The 19,121-nt window shown below is 38.6% G+C and overlaps 1 protein-coding gene across 2 annotated transcripts in view; it reads left to right on the plus strand.

The window, feature by feature from the left end:
- LOC126272657 (chitin synthase chs-2-like) overlaps nt 1–19,121 on the plus strand; it is a 248,861-nt gene that overhangs the window by 149,411 nt on the left and 80,329 nt on the right. For both annotated transcript variants that reach the window (XM_049975666.1, XM_049975667.1), the window contains 4 exons: nt 4,643–4,843; nt 4,915–5,141; nt 5,269–5,436; nt 10,548–10,853. In XM_049975666.1, the coding sequence (XP_049831623.1) occupies nt 4,643–4,843; nt 4,915–5,141; nt 5,269–5,436; nt 10,548–10,853 (902 nt within the window). The remainder of the gene's footprint in view (nt 1–4,642; nt 4,844–4,914; nt 5,142–5,268; nt 5,437–10,547; nt 10,854–19,121) is intronic.

The raw sequence follows: 19,121 nt of genomic DNA on the forward strand, positions 1-19,121 counted from the left end.
AAGCGGATAGTCATTGGCTGAGTCAATGGCTGTTCACAGATGAAGCCACAGTTCATGTGAGTCGCCAGATCAATAGCCACATTTCATGTGAGTCACCAAATCAACATGCTTAACTGCATCATTTGGCGAACTGAGAATACACATGTCTCAGACGTCTACAAACGAAGCCACATTTCATGTGAGTGGCTGAGTCAACACGCTGAACTGCAGAATTTGGGGAATTGAGAATAAACGTTTCATACAAACTCGAAAGAGCCACCTGCAAAGTGAAAGTGTGTTGCAGAATGACCCACGAGAAAGTCTTTAATCCATTCTTTTTTTTGTGGAGAAGACCATTTGTGCCTGCAGTTACCTTGAAGTGATTGAGCAGTGTGGTCCCTCTATTACAGCAAGGTAGGGTATTGGACCCCATTATCTATCACCAGGATGGAATTTCAGTGCATTGGGGTCTGGTAGAGTGGGAACAATAAAACCAGATATTCAATGATCACTGGTCCCGCTGTGGTGGACCTATCCCATGGCCTAACACCTACAGATTTTTTTGTGGGCTGTGTCAAGTCAACGTTTATGAACAAAGACCACAGAATCTGTCTGACCTGTGGAAGCAGATTTCAGCAGCCTTTCAGCAAATCACTCCAGAAATGCTGCACACCATGTGTTGCATCATGTATCTGAGATATGATGTGTGGAGCATTCACATTGGCAGACATGTTGAGTGCTAAAATGCTGTGCCAAAAAACTTAAGAACACAATTACTAGGCCCTCTTACATATGTATGTACAAACGATAAATTTGCATAGTTTGTTGCATATAATGTTTTACTTTTCTGACATCTCAAATGGATCACCCTTTATAAGTAGTGCATTGCTAACAGATAAACACTGTACAACTGATCTGGTATGGCAAAAGTCTGTGACGATGAGGGAAGAAATCTATACCAGGTTCTCTTCCTGATTATAGGTATTTGACAATGTTTTGTTCAGGTGGTTGGATGATGATGTGAATGTGTTGAATTACATCTGCACATTTTTCAGACCACATCAGAATTTTTTTTTTTTTTTTTTTTTTTTAGTTTGAATTTAGACACTGTCATTACAGAAAATTACATGCTCGTTATACATCAGAATCTTTGCTATTGGCTAAATCTGGCAACAAGAATTGTCTACATAATACTTCATCAGAGTACATAAATGTAGAAAGTGGCCAGCCTGACAGGTAAACTCTCTTGCAGAGAGCTTTTCACTTGTGCTATCAGACTGTGTAGAACCTTAGCAGTTTATTTTCATTATTTATGTCCAGAATATTGATGATTTCAAGACTCATTGTAACAGACTTGCAGCGTATCATAAATTATTTGCTTCATGTAATAGATTTTATCTAGCTCTGATTCATCACTATTATCACAGCTGTAAACTGGAACTCTCAATTGTTACAGATTGTAGATGTTTTCAGTCTTCCAGGATGCTCTTAACATCTTCTGAGTTCTCAGTGAATTTCTTTCTCTGTTCAATTTGCCTGCATTGTTACACCAAGATACCTGAATACTTGAATTCTCTTGATCTGACCAGCTTTTGTCATGATCTTTTTTTGGTTCATCTTTTTGGTATTTTATCAGAGGAGATATGTAGTCTGATCTTTCAGCCTTCTCTCTGATGATCACAGTTTGCTTTAGTGCTATTTCTGTGTTATCTGTGAGTATTGCCAGATCATCAGCAAATTCCAGACAGCCAATATCTAGTCCTTTGGTTTTACTTCCAAGCTTGACTGGTTTATAAAGTCCCTGTATCTTCATTTCTTTTTACCATTCCCTGATGACTCTGTATAACAGCATTTTGAACAATAGTAGTGAAACACCATCATCTTTTCCCACTCCTGTTCTAATCTTTTAGGGTTGAGATAACTCTCTGACGAATTTAATATTGATTTGGTATTTGCCAGTGTCTGATAACTTTCACTGTCTTCTCATTGAGGCCACTTCCTTTGATTACTTGGATCAGTGGTGTCCTATCTATAGGGCCATATACTCTGAAATTAAAAAAAAAAAAAATAAATAAATAAATAAAAAAAATAAATAAAAAAATTAAAAAAATAAAAACAACAAAGGCGCATATGGTCTCTCTGATTCTCATTGTTTGGTGTCTCAGGATTGCCTTTATACTGAGCATCTCATCAGCACAGCCTGTTTGGTATTGTATAACACCGTTTTCCAGTTGGAACTGTGTCCTGTTCTAACCTACTTCCTTGCTATGTTGACTTCAATATTCATAGTGTTTAAATTTTCCAAACTTTGCAAAATTTTGCTTTGGTTATGTTCATGTAAAACAAGCACTCTGGATTGAGCAAATGTTGGTAAAATAATAAAGTGGATAGTTTGTACTTAACATGTAACACTCATCTGTAGATGGATAAATTTTTTCGGCTCTCTGTCTAGTGGTATAGATCTTCTTCTTGCAAGAGGAAGTTGGGTCTTAATTTTGAAATACAAGGTGGTTATAATTAAACTTTCACTACTTGAGAGGCCCAAAAAAATAGTGAGTGTAGGATAATGAGATTTTGTGGAACATTTGTAAGGACTTGTGGATGAGAAGTAATGAACAAACCATTTAAAGAAACACATCTTAATTCCCACATGATGGGCAACATGTGTTAACTGCAGACCATGTTTATATCGCAGGTTACAAATGCTGCTTAATGTTATGACCATTTGCATCCAAAACAGCCTGCAACTGTACTATAGATATATCATTTCAGAGTTGTTCACAGCACTGTTTGAATGGTGAACCATGCATGCTTGTTTAACTGTCATGACAGCTTGTGAAGTGCTTGAAGATCACACATTATGGCCAGTCTTCTTAGCATCCTCAGCAACAGTAACTTCTTCAGCAATTTGTGACACAGGAATAAATCCCAAATTGCCAGTTAATCTGAGCTTACAAATCATGTTCTTCAACTTCGGTATAGGAAGAGGACCTCTTCACATTACTTTAAAGTGTCGACACTTTGTGAAATGCAGCAGCACTGTTGCTATTATTTTGATAAAGCAGTTCACTTTGGCCAGACCCATATTGACTGTCTGCAGCAGTAATGCAGACTGATGCTTGTGTTTCAAGCCTTCATCACTGTACCATTACCTGCACCTACTGGCAAGTCATGACACTAACGCTGCTTACCATGCAAAACCAGCAGCCCAGAGTCTGAACATCATTGCCATAAAGTTGGATGTGAATAGAATAAATAGTTTTCCATCTAAACTGACTCAAGAAGCAAAAGTTTATTTATGATGACCCAGTGTGTATGAAGTAAATAAATGTCGTGTGACTAGGGCCTCCCATTGAATGGACCATTCGCCGGGTGCAAGTCTTTCAATTTGACACCACTTCGGTGACTTACGTGTCGATGGGGATTAAATGATCACGATTAGGGCAACACAGTATCAATTTCCTGAGCAGAGAAAATTCCCAACCCGGCTGGAAATCGAACCCGGTCGCTTAGGGATGACATTCTGTTGCGCTGACCACTCAGATACTGGGGGTGGACTGTATGAAGTAGTAATATAGATATTGTAGGCTACTTTGTCTTCATATCAATTTTTAATAAACATTATGATTTATACTTTTTGGAAGTGACACAATTTTTCCAAGTTTCAACAAGTACAAACTGACTAGTTCTTTGATCTGTATCTCAACAACTTGTCAACTCAGCACTTCATAGCGAAGTGACCAACGATACAACAACTCACATAGTCATCAAAGATGCTGCTATTACATATCGATTCTTTTAAACACAGAGAAACTTTCATATGATTAATTGTTCACACCAAAAAGTCTTTTAAATTATTTTTCATAACAGTTACAGGAGTGACAATAATTTTTAATGTAAATTGCCTCAATTGCAATTAAAATTTTAAAGTACACTGAAAATATAAAAAATAATTATATATCTGAAGGACATTAAATTTATGTTAAAGTCATGTCTTCTGTTTATAAGTGTGTGAGATTATTTTATTTATGTTGCCAAAATTACACTAAATTCATAATTACAATTTGTATTCTCTTTGATAATGTTGTAAATTTATCTGTGTATTGTATTCTTCAATATGTGACAAAAATTGGTATGCTGACCAATTTCACTACAGTTCCTAGCAGGAGCCATGATAGAGTTTTGTATGCGACAGTCAGTAAAGATATCCCTTTGTAATTGCTAACATTGGTCCTATCCCTTTTCTTATGTAGAGGGTGTTTAACAGTGCACTTCCAGCCTTCTGGTATTGCTTTGGTCTGCCATATGTCTTCTATGATATTTGTATTCTTATTAGAATTTATTATTACCATTGTCTGCCTCGGTAGCTGAGTGGTCAGCGTGACAGACTGCCTTCCTACAGGCCCGGTTTCGAATTCCGGCTGGATCGGAGATTTTCTCCACTCAGGGACTGGGTGCTGTGTTGTCTTCATCATCATTTCATCCCCATCTGGCATGCAGGTTACCCAATGTGGCGTTGAATGTAATAAGACCTCACCAAGGCGGCCAGACCTGCCCCGCAAGGGGCCTTGCGACCAGTGATGCCAAACGCTCATTTCATTTCCATTATTATCATTGTATATAATCATCATTATTGTTGTTATTATTATTATTATCACTTTAGGTCCAATGCAGTGGTATCAGGTCTTTGAATATGCGATTGGACATTGGTTACAGAAAGCTACTGAGCACATAATAGGTTGTGTGCTTTGTAGCCCTGGGGCATTTTCATTATTTAGAGCAAAAGCCCTTATGGATGATTCTGTGATGAACAAGTATGCCTTTCGTTCGTGTGAAGCTCGACATTACGTCCAGTTTGATCAAGGTAAGTTACACTGAAATAAGTATACTGTAACAGTGGAACAAAGAACCACCACTAATTTATTGAATTCACAGGTGAAGACAGATGGCTTTGTACATTACTTCTGCAAAGGGGCTATAGAGTAGAATATGCAGCAGCCAGTGATTCATATACACATTGCCCTGAGGGTTTTAATGAATTCTTCAACCAACGCAGGCGATGGATACCTTCAACTACAGCTAATATTCTGGATCTTCTAATGGACAGTAAAAGAACAATTAAAGCTAATGATAACATCTCTCTACCATACATCATGTACCAGGTAATATCAAATAATTATTTACAGTTTTTTTTATTTTTGTGAAGCACAATTCATTACACAAATCTTTGGAGAACACATAGCTAAGGATGAAAAGCAATTTGTATCTACTGGATGCATTTATTTACAGATCCTGTTAATGGGTGGAACGGTACTTGGACCTGGAACTATATTCCTGATGTTAACAGGAGCATGTGTGACAGCGTTCCGTATAGACAACTGGACAAGTTTTCTTTATAATGTTACTCCCATTTTGTTATTCATGCTAGTATGTTACACATGCAAATCAGATATACAGGTAGGCATACATAATCTTTTTCTTAACATTTTATCCAAAAGGATAGGGTAATGCTTTACATTAAATGTTGCATTTGTGACAATATTATCTGTATAAATTTAATAAATTTTCTGGTAGTTTCTTGAGTTGGGTGCTCAGTAACTTGATGCTCAGCATCTAGCAAATTTTCTTTCTGATGTTGTGTTTCTGTCAGTGGTAATAAGCAGCCATACATGCATGATTGTGCAAGAAGAGCCCAGTCCTGGTCAAGATTTATTTAAGCCTGGAAAGTCCTAATAAAGAAAAAAATATAAGATTATCAGTGGCCTTAGATTGCCAAGGAAACACTCCCTTGCCCTGTTTATAGCGTTTTAAAATTTGTTTATTCTGTATGCTATATGTATGTTAAAGGTGTACACCACTTTTGGATATATTTTTCAACAACAGAGGCCTCGTCAGTTTGTGCAATGTTTTTGATCAGTGCAGTTTATTTGCATCTAAAGAACTGTAATTGCGTAGGTGAATGGAGAATGGCCATCTATCAACTACTTATTATTGAAATGTTTTCTTTATTCATGCGTTAAACTACATGTCTACAAAGTGCACCTGATGTGAAGGCAACCTGTGTCAAGGATAGGAGCGGGATGAATTGTGAGCACCAGAAGGTAAACAGTTTAAAATGAAAGAATTAATTAAAGGAAACTCATGATATACTGCAAACTATGGATGAAGGGTGACAGGCAGATTGCATATTTTTAGATTTCTGGAAAGCATTTGACACAGAGACCTGTTGCAGGCCACTTATGAAGGTACGAGAACATGGAATAAGTTCACAAATGTGAGTGGGTTGAAGACTTCTTCAGTAATGTAACCCGGTATGTTGTCCTCGACGATGACTGTTCATCGGGGACAGAGGTATTGTAAGTTGATGTGGTTGAGTAGGAAGAACAAACCTGTGATGCTCAGATACAGTACTAATAGTGTACTGCTTGACACAGTCAAGCCATTTAAGTATCTGGGCATAACACTGTAAAGCGGTGCGAGATGGAACAAGCTTATGAGAACTGTGGCAGGGAAGGTGAATGGTTGACTTCAGTTTATTGGGAGAATTTTAGGAAAGAGTGGTTCACCTATAAAGGAGACCACATATAGGAGACTGGTGTGACCTATTATTTAGTACTGTTGAGTGTTTGGGATCCATACCAGGTCAGATTGAAGGAAAACAGTGAAGCAATTCAGAGGTGGACTGCCAGATTTGTTTCTGGTAGGTTTGAACAACACATGTTACGGAGATGCTTCAGGGACTCAGATGGGAATCCCTGCAGGGAAGGTGATGTTCTTTATGAGAAACACTGTTCAAAAAATGTAGAGAACTATCATTTGCATCTGACTGCCAAGCGATTCTACTGCTGCCAACATACATTGCACGTAAGGCCCACGAAGATAAGATACGAGAAATTAGGGCTCATCTGGAGGTATATAGAAAGTCTTTTTTCTCTTGTTCTATTTGCGAGTGGAACAGGAAAGGAAATGACCAGCAGTGGTACAGTATACCCTCTGCCATGCACTGTACGGTGGCTTGCAGCGTATCTATGTAGATGTATATTCTGAAATTACAGAATACAGAAGAGCTTGTCCAGGCTGGTCTGCAGGGGCATCTGACAGTTAGAGTGATAGCAAAATATGGAAATAGGAAGGAAGGAGGAAAGTAGTTCACATCTGTACAATAGCAAGTAACTGATTGGAGATAACAGAGATGGAGGCGGATGGCACGAGGCTGCCTGCTCTACCTGAAAGCTAGAAACCATTTGTCTGGTACAGTGGCTGGAACTCAAGAGAGTGGCTTCACTCTCCTCTGCTCCCCAAGACACAGCCAGCAGCAACCATGTGCCCCCTTTCTCATGTCTTCCAATTGGCTAGTTGATGGGGTAGGCACTTGTAGTGTATTCAGCAGATGGCTGAAAGCTTATCCTGCCAGTGGCTTTTACCAATAAGATCTGGTTCTTTTCTGAAGGGATGGATCTGTTAGTCATGCAGGCACTAAGAACTCATGCTAGATTCGAAGCATGTAGCTCATCTGCAACTACATGTACAAAGGAAAATTTTTAATTCTCAATAAATTATCCATGAATTGCACCCAAAAATCCAAGCTGGCAAGGGCCCTGTGCTATCCTTTCCCTCTCTGTAAGGCCCATGTTAGTGTTGGAGTGACCCTTGTGGGGGCTTAATTTTACAAGAGGGATCTGTTACATTTTCTTTTGTTTCCCATTTAGTGTGTGTTGGAGGGGACTTACGCAAAGTCAAGTTCCTTAAAATTACAGTTAAGTAGATGGCAAAAAATACTAAATGTCCAACACAAAAGTAGTCATTGAATGTTCCATAAAAACTCATAAAACAATTTTAAGATACTACTGGTTCCCTTTGAGATTATGTTATATTATACTACTGTGAATTACCAAAACCCAAGTTGAAGACATATTTCTTTATTCTTGTGTATCTGTGCAAGGAAATGTAAATTACACACATCTTATCTGAATTCATGAATGCAATAAATTTTCCAAACATGACCAAAATTTTTTTTTTCCCTTTTGAAGTTCAAATAAAAATTCCTCATTAACAGGTAAAACCATGTAAATCGTTTCTTTAAGATACCATATTCAGTTATCAATTGTCAATTAATACTCCAGTAGGGACTGGCGCCCATTGTGGTCAATTTGTAAAAAACCTGTACTATAAACCCAATAAAAATGGCAGAGATAGTAGAAATTGATGTCTCAAAAATATTGGGTGGATCTTACCAACAGGTTAGTTAAACTTGAACACAATCTCCCAAACATCAGTGAACAGTGAATCACACAAAAAACGTTAATTACCTAAATACGAAGAAAAATGATAAAATCGCTATGAAAAAGTACTAATTCTAATTATTTTAAAGGAGAAAATCTAAAATTATACAAGTACAAACTTATTCCATTTTAGTGTCACTACTGACTAGGCGTGGATTCAAGCAGTCCTCCAACACCTGTTACTAATATGCCATTACACAAAAAGCTATCATCTAATGGCAATGCATTAATTAATGGGCATAAAATCTACTGGCACAATATGTGGACCACATTTCCCCTGTAGTACTTGAGACTATCCTCAAACACATAAAGAGTTTAACACAAAGCAGCTGCATGTAGTCATAAATTACAGTAGTGCAAAAGAAAAATGCATTTTGCATGCTGCACATTAAGTTTATTTCTTTAATTTGTGCAACCAGAGGTGTTTCACCTTAGTTACAAGGCATCTTCAATGAGCTTCAGATCAGTGTATAATTCATTATTTGTAAGCCAAACAGCTTTCTATCAGTAGCAAAATGGTTAAAAGTTTTCAGTTTGCTTTTGGTCACTGTTTTCGAAATGTAACACTGTTACAGGACCTTAATTAGTACTTTATTCATCTTTAGCAACTGTAGGTATATTTGTTGAAAAAAATAAGCAACCAGTTGCACTAAAGAAATTTTTGTTTTTACTTGTTTCACACACCCTTTTTCAGAAGATTAGAATTATCACATTATTATTGAGCATCAAAAATACACTCGAGTATGAAGCATGATATTGTAGTCATAAAGACCACAGTACTTTTTATTTAGTGTCCTTATACCATATTTGTACATGTACTATGATCCCTATTACTACAGTACTATGCCGCATAAACCTGCTTATTTCTTACGCTCACTAAGAATGGGTTAATTCTTATCTTCTGAAGAACGGAACTAGATGCCTGAAACTGGGAAAGAGATACAATTTCTTTTGTGTAATTTGTGGCTGATTTTTTTTCTGCAAAGGAACTCTTTTATAAGAAATGTAATTCATTTAATTTTGTGTTTGGAAACATTTCTGCCAGAAATCATCTACACACTCCACCAGTCGGGATTTTTAGTAGGCCTATGTTGTTCTTGGCAATTCCCCAATTGCAAATTATTTGAAATTCTGCCTCTTAGGAATGACATGACGACAAGTACAGAAGAAAATTAAAAGCAATAGGAAATTGGAATTGGTGACCAGCACAAAACAAAATTAAAAGCACACTTTATTTGCTAGTCCTTCTACAAATTTCCTCCTTATCTGGCATTTAGGAATGAAAATTAAAATTCCTCTTAACTACCTGGTAAACAGCAGTGCCCATTGTAAAGTTACATGGCACGTAGTAGTGTCATAGTACAGTACTAGTGTACTGTAAACAGGCATTATTAGATGCAGGTAACAATTTTCCCTTAAAACTATTAATGTAGTCAAATAAATATTAAACTGCACTGTTTAATAGAAACACGGAATCAGTGACTTTTCACAGAGTAGCAACTTTGTTTGTAATTTACTAGGTTGGCTTTAGCTAGAATAACTACAAATGGTATTGTGCAGTACAGTGATAGTTCATTTTTAATGTAGTGTACGGATAATTTTCAATGAATTTCTTAACTTTTGTTATATATACCTTCACTTGTTTTGCATCCCTGAAGGTTCTCCTTCTTCATGGGATCTATGGAACATGAAAATGGTGAATGAGGCTTCAGACCTCAAGGTAACCATGATATATTGTTTACAAAACATATAAAAATCCTCTTTTTTTCCCATCATACACTTTCTATCACTTTTTATAGACTGAGTAGTCCCCTTGCTATGTACTAAAGAGTTGCAGAATGCTATAATTTTTCACATCTGGCATGTGACCACAAGTTAAAAAAAAATGAGATTATTGTACATAACTATTTAAATGAAGTGGTTTTGCAGACAAGTTAATACTGTTTGATTTAAAGCCATGGGGAAAACATTGCACAGTGATAGACTAAATGCTGGTGGAGACGGCATAAGGGAATATCTCACCCAAGAGAAGTGTTTTGTCCAACAAGGAAGCTCCACACTTTGGAGACCATATATAGTACAATGAAAGTCTAAAAGAAGCCTGCGACGTCAGATCCTGATATCATATATCTTCCTGTTGTTATAATGTAGACAGAGTCATGTGGCATTTTCTGCTGGTTTGGAAAAAATGTAGAACATCTATTCCACAGTTAATTAATATGCATTATTAACAATACTTATGTAATATTCTTTCTGGTATTAACTGAATATTTTGTCTGATTCCAGCTGACTGTTGCCATGATTATCACAGTGGGTTATTCATTGGTTATGATGGCAGTACTAGTTGGTCTGATACTGCAGATACAAGAGGATGGAATTCTTGCACCTTCATCACTTTTCTTAGTTCTCTGTGCAGCTGAATTTTTAATTGCAGCTATATTTCATCCAAAAGAAATGTACTGCTTACTACCTATTGTGGTGTATTATATCACTATACCAAGCATGTATCTACTTCTCATCATTTACTCTGTTTTCAATCTCAATAATATTTCTTGGGGAACAAGGGAATCACCAAAAGTACAAACTCAGCAGGTAATATTGTTTTTGTTATTAATTTTGTAAATAAAATATAATTTTAATGTTTGAGGAAAATGTGTAGTGTTTCTAATGTTTGTCACTGTTAACTAAAAAGCTTCAGTTGTTATTGGCATGCCCATATAAGTGAATGCCTATTTCACTCATTCAAATAGGATGTAATTTAATGATTATCTTACGATAAAAAGAGCCTGGAACACAGGTGTCCATATGAATTTTTTTCTTTCATCAACATTTCCATTACAATTTGGATTGAACAAAGTTGAATGAGCCCTGACTGGATCTGAGCAACTAGGAATGATTGGAATAATTCAGCTAAGTTATTATTATTATTCACTAAATCCATTGGCGGAGTTAAAAATTTTGTGCCCCTAGGCAGATCATATTATATGACCCCCCCCCCCCCAAAAAAAAAAAACATTTAAATAATAACTATTACCCAATCGCTTCACAATTGCCATTTTGGGTGGGAGTGCTGTGAGCTATTTCCATACTCTGCTATTCATTGTACTGAAGGATGTGTCTGTCAGCAGTCTAGTCGCACTCAATCAAAATGTAATATTGTTCCAGAACTTTACTTGGTGTACGGCAGCAGATAAAACACACTTAAAACTGCACTGTGTTAACACATTCTTTTGTTGAAAGACAACAGGAAAATAACTTTTCTTTTATGGCATAAAAATTCAGCAGAGTGTGTAGGAGACAATGGATTTTTTTTTATACATTCACTTTTAGTATGTTCTTTTACACGAAATCATTGAAAATGAAAATAAAGTTGTGTTACGATATAACAATTGAAGTGAACGTGTCATACATTAGAAATTAATATGTTCTTTTACTGATATGCATTCAAAATTAAAATTAAACTCTTGTTTTACAATCTAATAACTTGAATGTGCAGCAGATAAAAAAAAGAGAGAGAGAGAGAGAACTACATTAGGTATTAATACGCGAATCTATAGGAAAGTGTAAGAAATGAAAATGAAATAGAGATTTCAGTGCACGAACTAATAACTAAGTACAGACGAACAAACACAAAACTGGATTTGCTATTATATAATTTTACACAGACTAGTGTGGAAAAATCAAATTTTTGTTTTGTTTTATAATCTAATACTTGTAGTTTACGTGTAAAGCATTAGGGTCTGTGTAGCTAGATGCTGCATAATAAGTGTACACAATACCTGCAATCCATGTAAGAGCTGAAAAGCTTTGTACTGCAGCTAATGCTCTCTCCATAGCTCTTTCTAACAGTATTAGCAAAGCTTTTAGGTATTTATTGACTGAACCGAACTACATTATTTACAAACACTTTTTCATCTGAGTGTACACTCCGATAACATATATTTCTGCAAAAACTATACACATTTCAGGAGACGCCAAGAATATACATCAGTTGTAATATACTACAGTATCAGTATGAGTCTGTACAGCACTGAGCGGCCTGGGTCATTCAGGTATTGTTTAGTATTGTCGGGTGCCTTCAGTCACACCTACATGTAAATGAGTTTTAGTTCCGCATTCTGCCATCGGAAATTGTAAAATAAACTGGTAAAAAGTAGTCTGTAAATCCAATGAATGTGCTCTAAGTTATAATAAAAATCACATTGTAATCTTAAAATTTTAAAATTAATATTAATAAATAAACAAACTCACCAGTCAGCAAAGTTTGCATTCTGGCTTTGACAGCAGAAAACTCGTTGATCATATCTTCATAGTTCAGACGGTTATCAGTTAGGAGGTAGGCTTTGACGTGAAGAATAGACAAGGCATTCAATCTCTCCTCAGACAACGTAGGTACGATTTAAGTCTTTTAAGTGCCGAAAACAAGTGTTCTGCTGAAAAATTTGTAAGTGCCATACATAGAATTATGCAACGTCAACATTTGGAACACGGACTGTAAACTCTCTTTCCATAAAAATTTACCCATTTTGACTGGTTTATCACTAATCTCAGAAGATTTCAAAAGTTCTGCGAAACATACACATTCACTAGGGAAGGACGGCTCTAAATAAGTATCATAATAATGTCTGTGAAATCGTATGGAACTTAACCGCTAAGGTCATCAGTCTCTAAGCTTACACACTACTTAACCTAAATTATCCTAAGGACAAACACACACACCCATGCCCGAGGGAGAACTCGAACCTCCGCCAGGACCAGCCGGACAGTCCATGACTACAGCGCCTTAGACCACTCGGCTAAAATCTGTCTGATGCTTGAAGTTTTGCTGCACATTCAGCAATAACAGGGGAACCGTTCTTAAGGTCACTGAAAACTGTGAAGGAGTCCAACAGTGTTCTATATCTTTCCTTCCTCCTCACTAATATGGCATACAAGTTGTCAAATACTGGGAGCAATATAGGAAGATAGTAACTGTTCGGGAAAGAACAGATACCATTGATGACTGTGCAGCTTTAGAATAAACGATAATTAATATCAACCCTCAGCTGCCAGCAGGTGTTGTTGATATACCTCGATGGGGACAACTTAAAATATGTGCCCCGACCAGGACTCAAACCCGAGATCTCCTGTTTACATGGAAGATGCTCTATCCACCTGAGCCACTGAGGACACAGATGTAGAGATGAGTAGCGCAACTGCAGGAACTTATTCCTTGCATGCTTCCCGTGAGACCCACATTCCCAACTGTCCACAATGTACATAAGTAATGTTCCTAATAGATATTTACCCATCCACTCATTACTCACACCCTCTAAAGTGACTATTCCCGTAAGAGTTCGGGCAACTTGTGCACATTCACACAGATGAAGGTCAATGGCTGGGTAGCCTTTCAACTATATGAAGATAGTAACTGTTCCCGAAAGAACAGATACCATTGATGACTGTGCAGCTTCTATCTATATCTATTAGGAACATCACGTATGTAGATTGTGGACAGTTGAGAATGTGGGTCTCTCGGGAAGCATGTGAGGGATAAGTCCCTGCAGTCACACCATTCCTCTGTATCCTCGGTAGCTCAGATGGGCGCCAGCACGTTAGCTCAACGTGTTTGGTCAGAGAGCTGGTTGGCCTCTGTGATAAAAAACTGAGTGGAAGGATAAAAAAACGAACTTAAACGGATGTCATGTACGTCCACAATGACCAAACACAATGCAATGAAGAAGAAGAAGAAAGATGGACAGAGTGTCTTCCATGTAAGCAGGAGATCCCAAGTTCGAGTCCCGGTCGGGGCACACATTTTCAGCTGTCCACATGGAGGTATATCAACAACACCTGTTGGCAGCTGAGCTTTCCAATTAATTATCACTGGGAGAAATGTTTCTACTCCAAACTTTTCCCTTCCAATCAGAAAAACTTCTTCAGAGTCCACTTCTTCGTCATCGTGTAGTTTGCATTTTCGTGATCTTTTATAGGTGCATTCATAGTCTATGTCATTCACAATCTCCATGGATTTATTTTCATAATAGTTGAACATGCCATGAATAGATGCAATAAACTCTACAAGTGCACTATACAGAAATAGCTCACAGCGCTCCCACCCAAAATGGCAATTGTGAAGTGATTGGGTAATAGTCATCCACATAAGAATGACCCTTGGAATGCAGTATTTGAAGGAGGTTTGGAATAAGGATGGACTAGAATACTGTTCAGATTGGATGAGAGTTAGAGTATCACTTTTGGTAAGGATGATAGAATTCTGAGTGGGAAACTTCTTTTTCTTAAATCGTGATGCTAGGTAGTTCTAGGCCTGGTGAAGGATGTAGTTGACTTTTTCAGTGTTTGATGATATGAAGTGCTAAGTAGAGTACTAATCAATGACTAGTTTATTGTGATGACAGGTGTTTTGGTGTCACAGGAAGAGACAGCATGAGAAAATGTTTCTGGATTACCTGGGCAAGATAGCCTATCTTTAAATGATCATAAAGGTTATTGACATGCACTATTTGGGTAACTCTTACTTCCCACTGTAAATGTATTGCTTATGATTGTAAGTGCTTTAAGAAAGAGATTCTTTGCTGTGTTATGGGTGACAGGAGCAATCTGAGAGGTTGGCATCAATGTCTTGGAAGATAGGTTGTTTATTTGGCAAGGATCAAGTGAAGTGGATTTGAAAACAGATGTTGAGGTCCTGGAGGAAACAGCTGATATTGGCCATGCCATGAGTCCAGACCAAGACATCTTCAATGAATATAAACCAAACAAGGGATTTTAGATACTGAGAGGGTACAAGGAGTCCTCCAAGTGCTCCATAAATGGACTAGCACAGGATGGCAATTATGGCGATGCCTATGGGAGTAGAAGGGATTTGTTTATAGATTTGACTTTCAAAGAAGATATAGTTATGTGGATAAGAACATGATTGCCTCAAAGGATTAGGAAGGAGGTGATGGGTTTTGTATCAGGAGGACACTGGGAAGGTAGTGTACTATCACAGCAAGGTTATAAGGGTGCTGGATCATCATGGCGTACAGGAATGTAACTTCCCCATTGAAAAGCAAGGATGCTTGTGGAAAAGGGCCAGAAATTGTGCTGAGTTAGTGGAATAAGTGTTTATTATTTTGACTCAAGGAAGGGGACTGTTGATAAATCAGTTGGAGGTGCTAGGCAAAAAAGGTAAAGAATCTTTCTCAGGAGTGTGTAGCCAACCACAATGGAATAACCAATAGGGAAAACTGTGAAGTTCCTTTAGTTGAGCTTGGGGGTTAGGTAAAGCATGTGTGTGTGGGTGACTGACAATGTGTGGAGAGGCATGGATTCAGATGACAGGTTTTGGAGTGGACAAAAGGTGTTTTGAAGCTGCTGGAGGTTGTATCGGACTTTTGGGATGGAATCATTATGGTAAGGTTTGTAAGCAGTGTGAAAAATATCTTTAATTTTGCAGCTTAATAGCTTGAAAAATGCAAAGTCAGTGACCCATGTCAATAACCAGATGATGGGATTATTTTTCTACAGAATAATACATTAATCAACTTGCATTCCACAGGGATGTTACTGGGTCCACTGTGTTGGGATTCAAGTAAGGAAGGTGAAACCAGTTTGGTGATGAGGAATACCTGGAAGGTTACCAGGAGAGTAAAAGGGTGAAGAATCAGGACTGGAGGGAGACTGGAATTGGTTAAGTCAGTTTTTGATGTGCACATTGGCCTGACAATGGTTGTTAAGATGGGAGGTGAAGGAACTATTCCAGTGATGAGAATGGGTAAAATAGAGCAGGTCCTTCCCACATTCAGTAGGTCATGAATAGTTTTACATATGTGTATATATACTTTTTAATTTTCTTAAATAAGAATGTGAAGTAGAGACTTCATGAGGAATGAGCCAGAATTACATTACAAAAATTACTCTGGTTGACCATTTTTACATATATTAGCTGCCAGTAACTACTAACATTGTTTTTCAAAATATCCACGGGTGTACAGCCGGTCTATAGTGTCCAACGGGCACAATATTTCGGTGATCAAACATGTCGCCATCATCAGGTGAACTGACGGACTGAGCTCCTGTGAACGTGCCGGCACGGAGATCCGTACACTATGGCTGCTCAGGGGGAACTGAGTTCGGTCGCGGCGGCGGCCGATTTAAATACCCTCCGCCCGCGGCACGCTCCCTCCGCCGTCTGCGCCCCGCGCCACGGTAGTGCGGTGGAACAGATTGCGACGGCGTCTCAGATGACGTCAGTGTGATGGCTCTGTCCGCCGTGGTCGTCACAACTATGCGTTTGCTCGATTTACTCTTGATTAACCCAATCGCTGGTTCCCAAGCCTTGCTAAGATTATAGCCACTGTCACGGTTTATGAGGTTGTCATTGTTGCGAATTTCGATGGCCTCTCTAACAACGCTGTCCCAGTATCTCGACGTCTGTACCAGAAGCCTCGTGCGGTCATACGCCATAGCGTGATTTTCCGACAAACAATGTTCAGCGACCGCCGACTTGCTCAGATACATCAGTCGAGTGTGCCTCTGGTGTTCACGGCATCGATCCTCGACAGTACACATCGTTTGACCAATATACGACTTGCCACATTGACACGGAATCTGGTACACGCCGGCCTTCCTCAAACCGAAGTCATCTTTGGCGCTCCCCACCAGTGCACGAGTTTTATTCGGAGGACAAAATACAGTTCAAACCCGGTGTTTCTTCAGAATGTGGGCAATTTTCCCTGAGAGTGCGCCTGTGTATGGAATAAATGCAGTGCCTACCTCCTCCCTCGTGACTTCATCCATCTCAACATGTTGTGCTGCAGTGGTTGGGCGGAGAGCACATTGTTTCTGCCACTCTGAGTACCCATTCTTTCGAAACACAGTTCTCAGATGTTCCAATTCCTGGGGTAGACTCTCTGTGTCAGAGATAGTGCGTGCCCTATGTACTAGAGTTTTAAGTACCCCATTCCTCTGTGAAGGGTGGTGGCAGCTGTCTGCGTGCAAATACAGATCAGTGTGTGTTGTCTTTCGATACACCACATGACCTAGGGTGTCGTCAGCCCTTCACCTGACCAAGACGTCAAGGAAAGGTAATTTACCCTCCGTTTCAGTCTCCGTAGTGAATTTGATGTTGGGGTGTATGGAGTTTAGATGTGTAAGGAAGTCAAGGAGTTTATCCATACCATGTGGCCAGATGACGAACGTGTCGTCCACGTGGACGCACGAGGCTTCTGGTACAGAAGTCGAGATACTGGGACAGCGTTGTTAGAGAGGCCATCGAAATTCGCACCAATGATGACCTCATAAACCGTGACTGTGGCTATAATCTTAGCAAGGCTTGGGAACCAGCGATTGGGTTAATCAAGAGTAAATCGAGCAAACGCATAGTTGTGACGACCACGGCGGACAGAGCCATCACACCGACGTCATCTGAGACGCCGTCGCAATCTGTTCCACCGTACTACCGTGGCGCAGGGCGCGGACGGAAGAGGGAGCGCACCGCGGGCGGAGGGTATTTAAATCGGCCGCCGCCGCGACCGAACTCAGTTCCCCCTGAGCAGCCATAGCGTACGGATGTCCGTGCCGGCACGTTCACAGGAGCTCAGTCCGTCAGTTCACCTGATGATGGCGACATGTTTGATCGCCGAAATATTGTGCCCGTTGGACACTATAGACCGGCTGTACACCCGTGGATATTTTGATTATCAAATACGCCGGGAGAAACTCAAGAGTCACAACATTGTTTTTAATTAATTTTTTAAGAATAATATGCATCTGATTTCTGTCTTCATCATTATCATCTGCTATTTGATGTCCATTTGTAGATAAATTGTTTCTCTTGACTTTCCGTGTGTTAAGGTGGACTTCAGCTATCCATATCCATGTTATTTGAAAATATTTTCTACCCGTCTTTCACTAGGTCATCCTCTCAGCCTTTCATTATCTCTAGGTGGTCATTTGCCATCCATTCACCTGGCATCATGTCATGTCCACCTCCATGTCACTGTCATTACTACGACAAGTAAGTCTCCCATTCAAGTCTGTTTCCTGATACATTCATTTGTTTTCCTCTCTCCCCCAGTAATTCTCAGTGTGTGTCTGTCCATTGCTTACTGAGCAGCACTTAGTTTTTGAATATGTCCATGTCTGTGCGCCACAAGTCAAAACAAGTAATATGTATTGATTGTAAACTTTCCAATTCAAACACTTCATAGTCTTATTTTTAAAGCCATACTTATTGTGCAAAGAGTAATTTTTATTCATTTATTTCTTTAGTTTACCAACCAGTTGTTGTCCGCAAGTGCTATAAATACAATCACTCCTTGGTTCTATAAATTCATTATTAACTTGTAAAATTTTTGTTTTACTGTGTTCATTGCACATTATTCCATTCTTAATATAATTGAATTACAGACCTACATTCAAGCACACTGTATTAAGTTCTTTTATTTGTTGTTGAAGGTTTTCTTCTCTGAAGCAAAATAATGTTGTAATCACCACAATGATGGTGATTCAAAAATTTCCCGTTAATGCATAGTCTTTCTTCATTTCTACATCTTAAAAACTTGAAAACTTCCATGAGGACTGTTTTGGTGATACAGGTGTAGGGTTTGACTCCTCTGTCAATTTAGGATTTCAAACAATGGAAAGTACAAGTCGGAGTATCAACAATTTTATGAAAAGGATAGGTTTGCTACTCACCATTAAGATGACACATTGAGTTTCAGACAGACACAATGGAAAAAATTGTTATACGTTTAGATTTTGACCAGAGACTTCTTCAAGAAAGAAAATACACACAAGCAAATGCACCTCACATACACACAACTGCATCTCCAGCTTCTCTAGCCAGAATGCAATTGTATCACACTGAACACA

Source organism: Schistocerca gregaria, chromosome 5 (assembly GCF_023897955.1).
Source record: "Schistocerca gregaria isolate iqSchGreg1 chromosome 5, iqSchGreg1.2, whole genome shotgun sequence".
Taxonomy (NCBI): domain Eukaryota; kingdom Metazoa; phylum Arthropoda; class Insecta; order Orthoptera; family Acrididae; genus Schistocerca; species Schistocerca gregaria.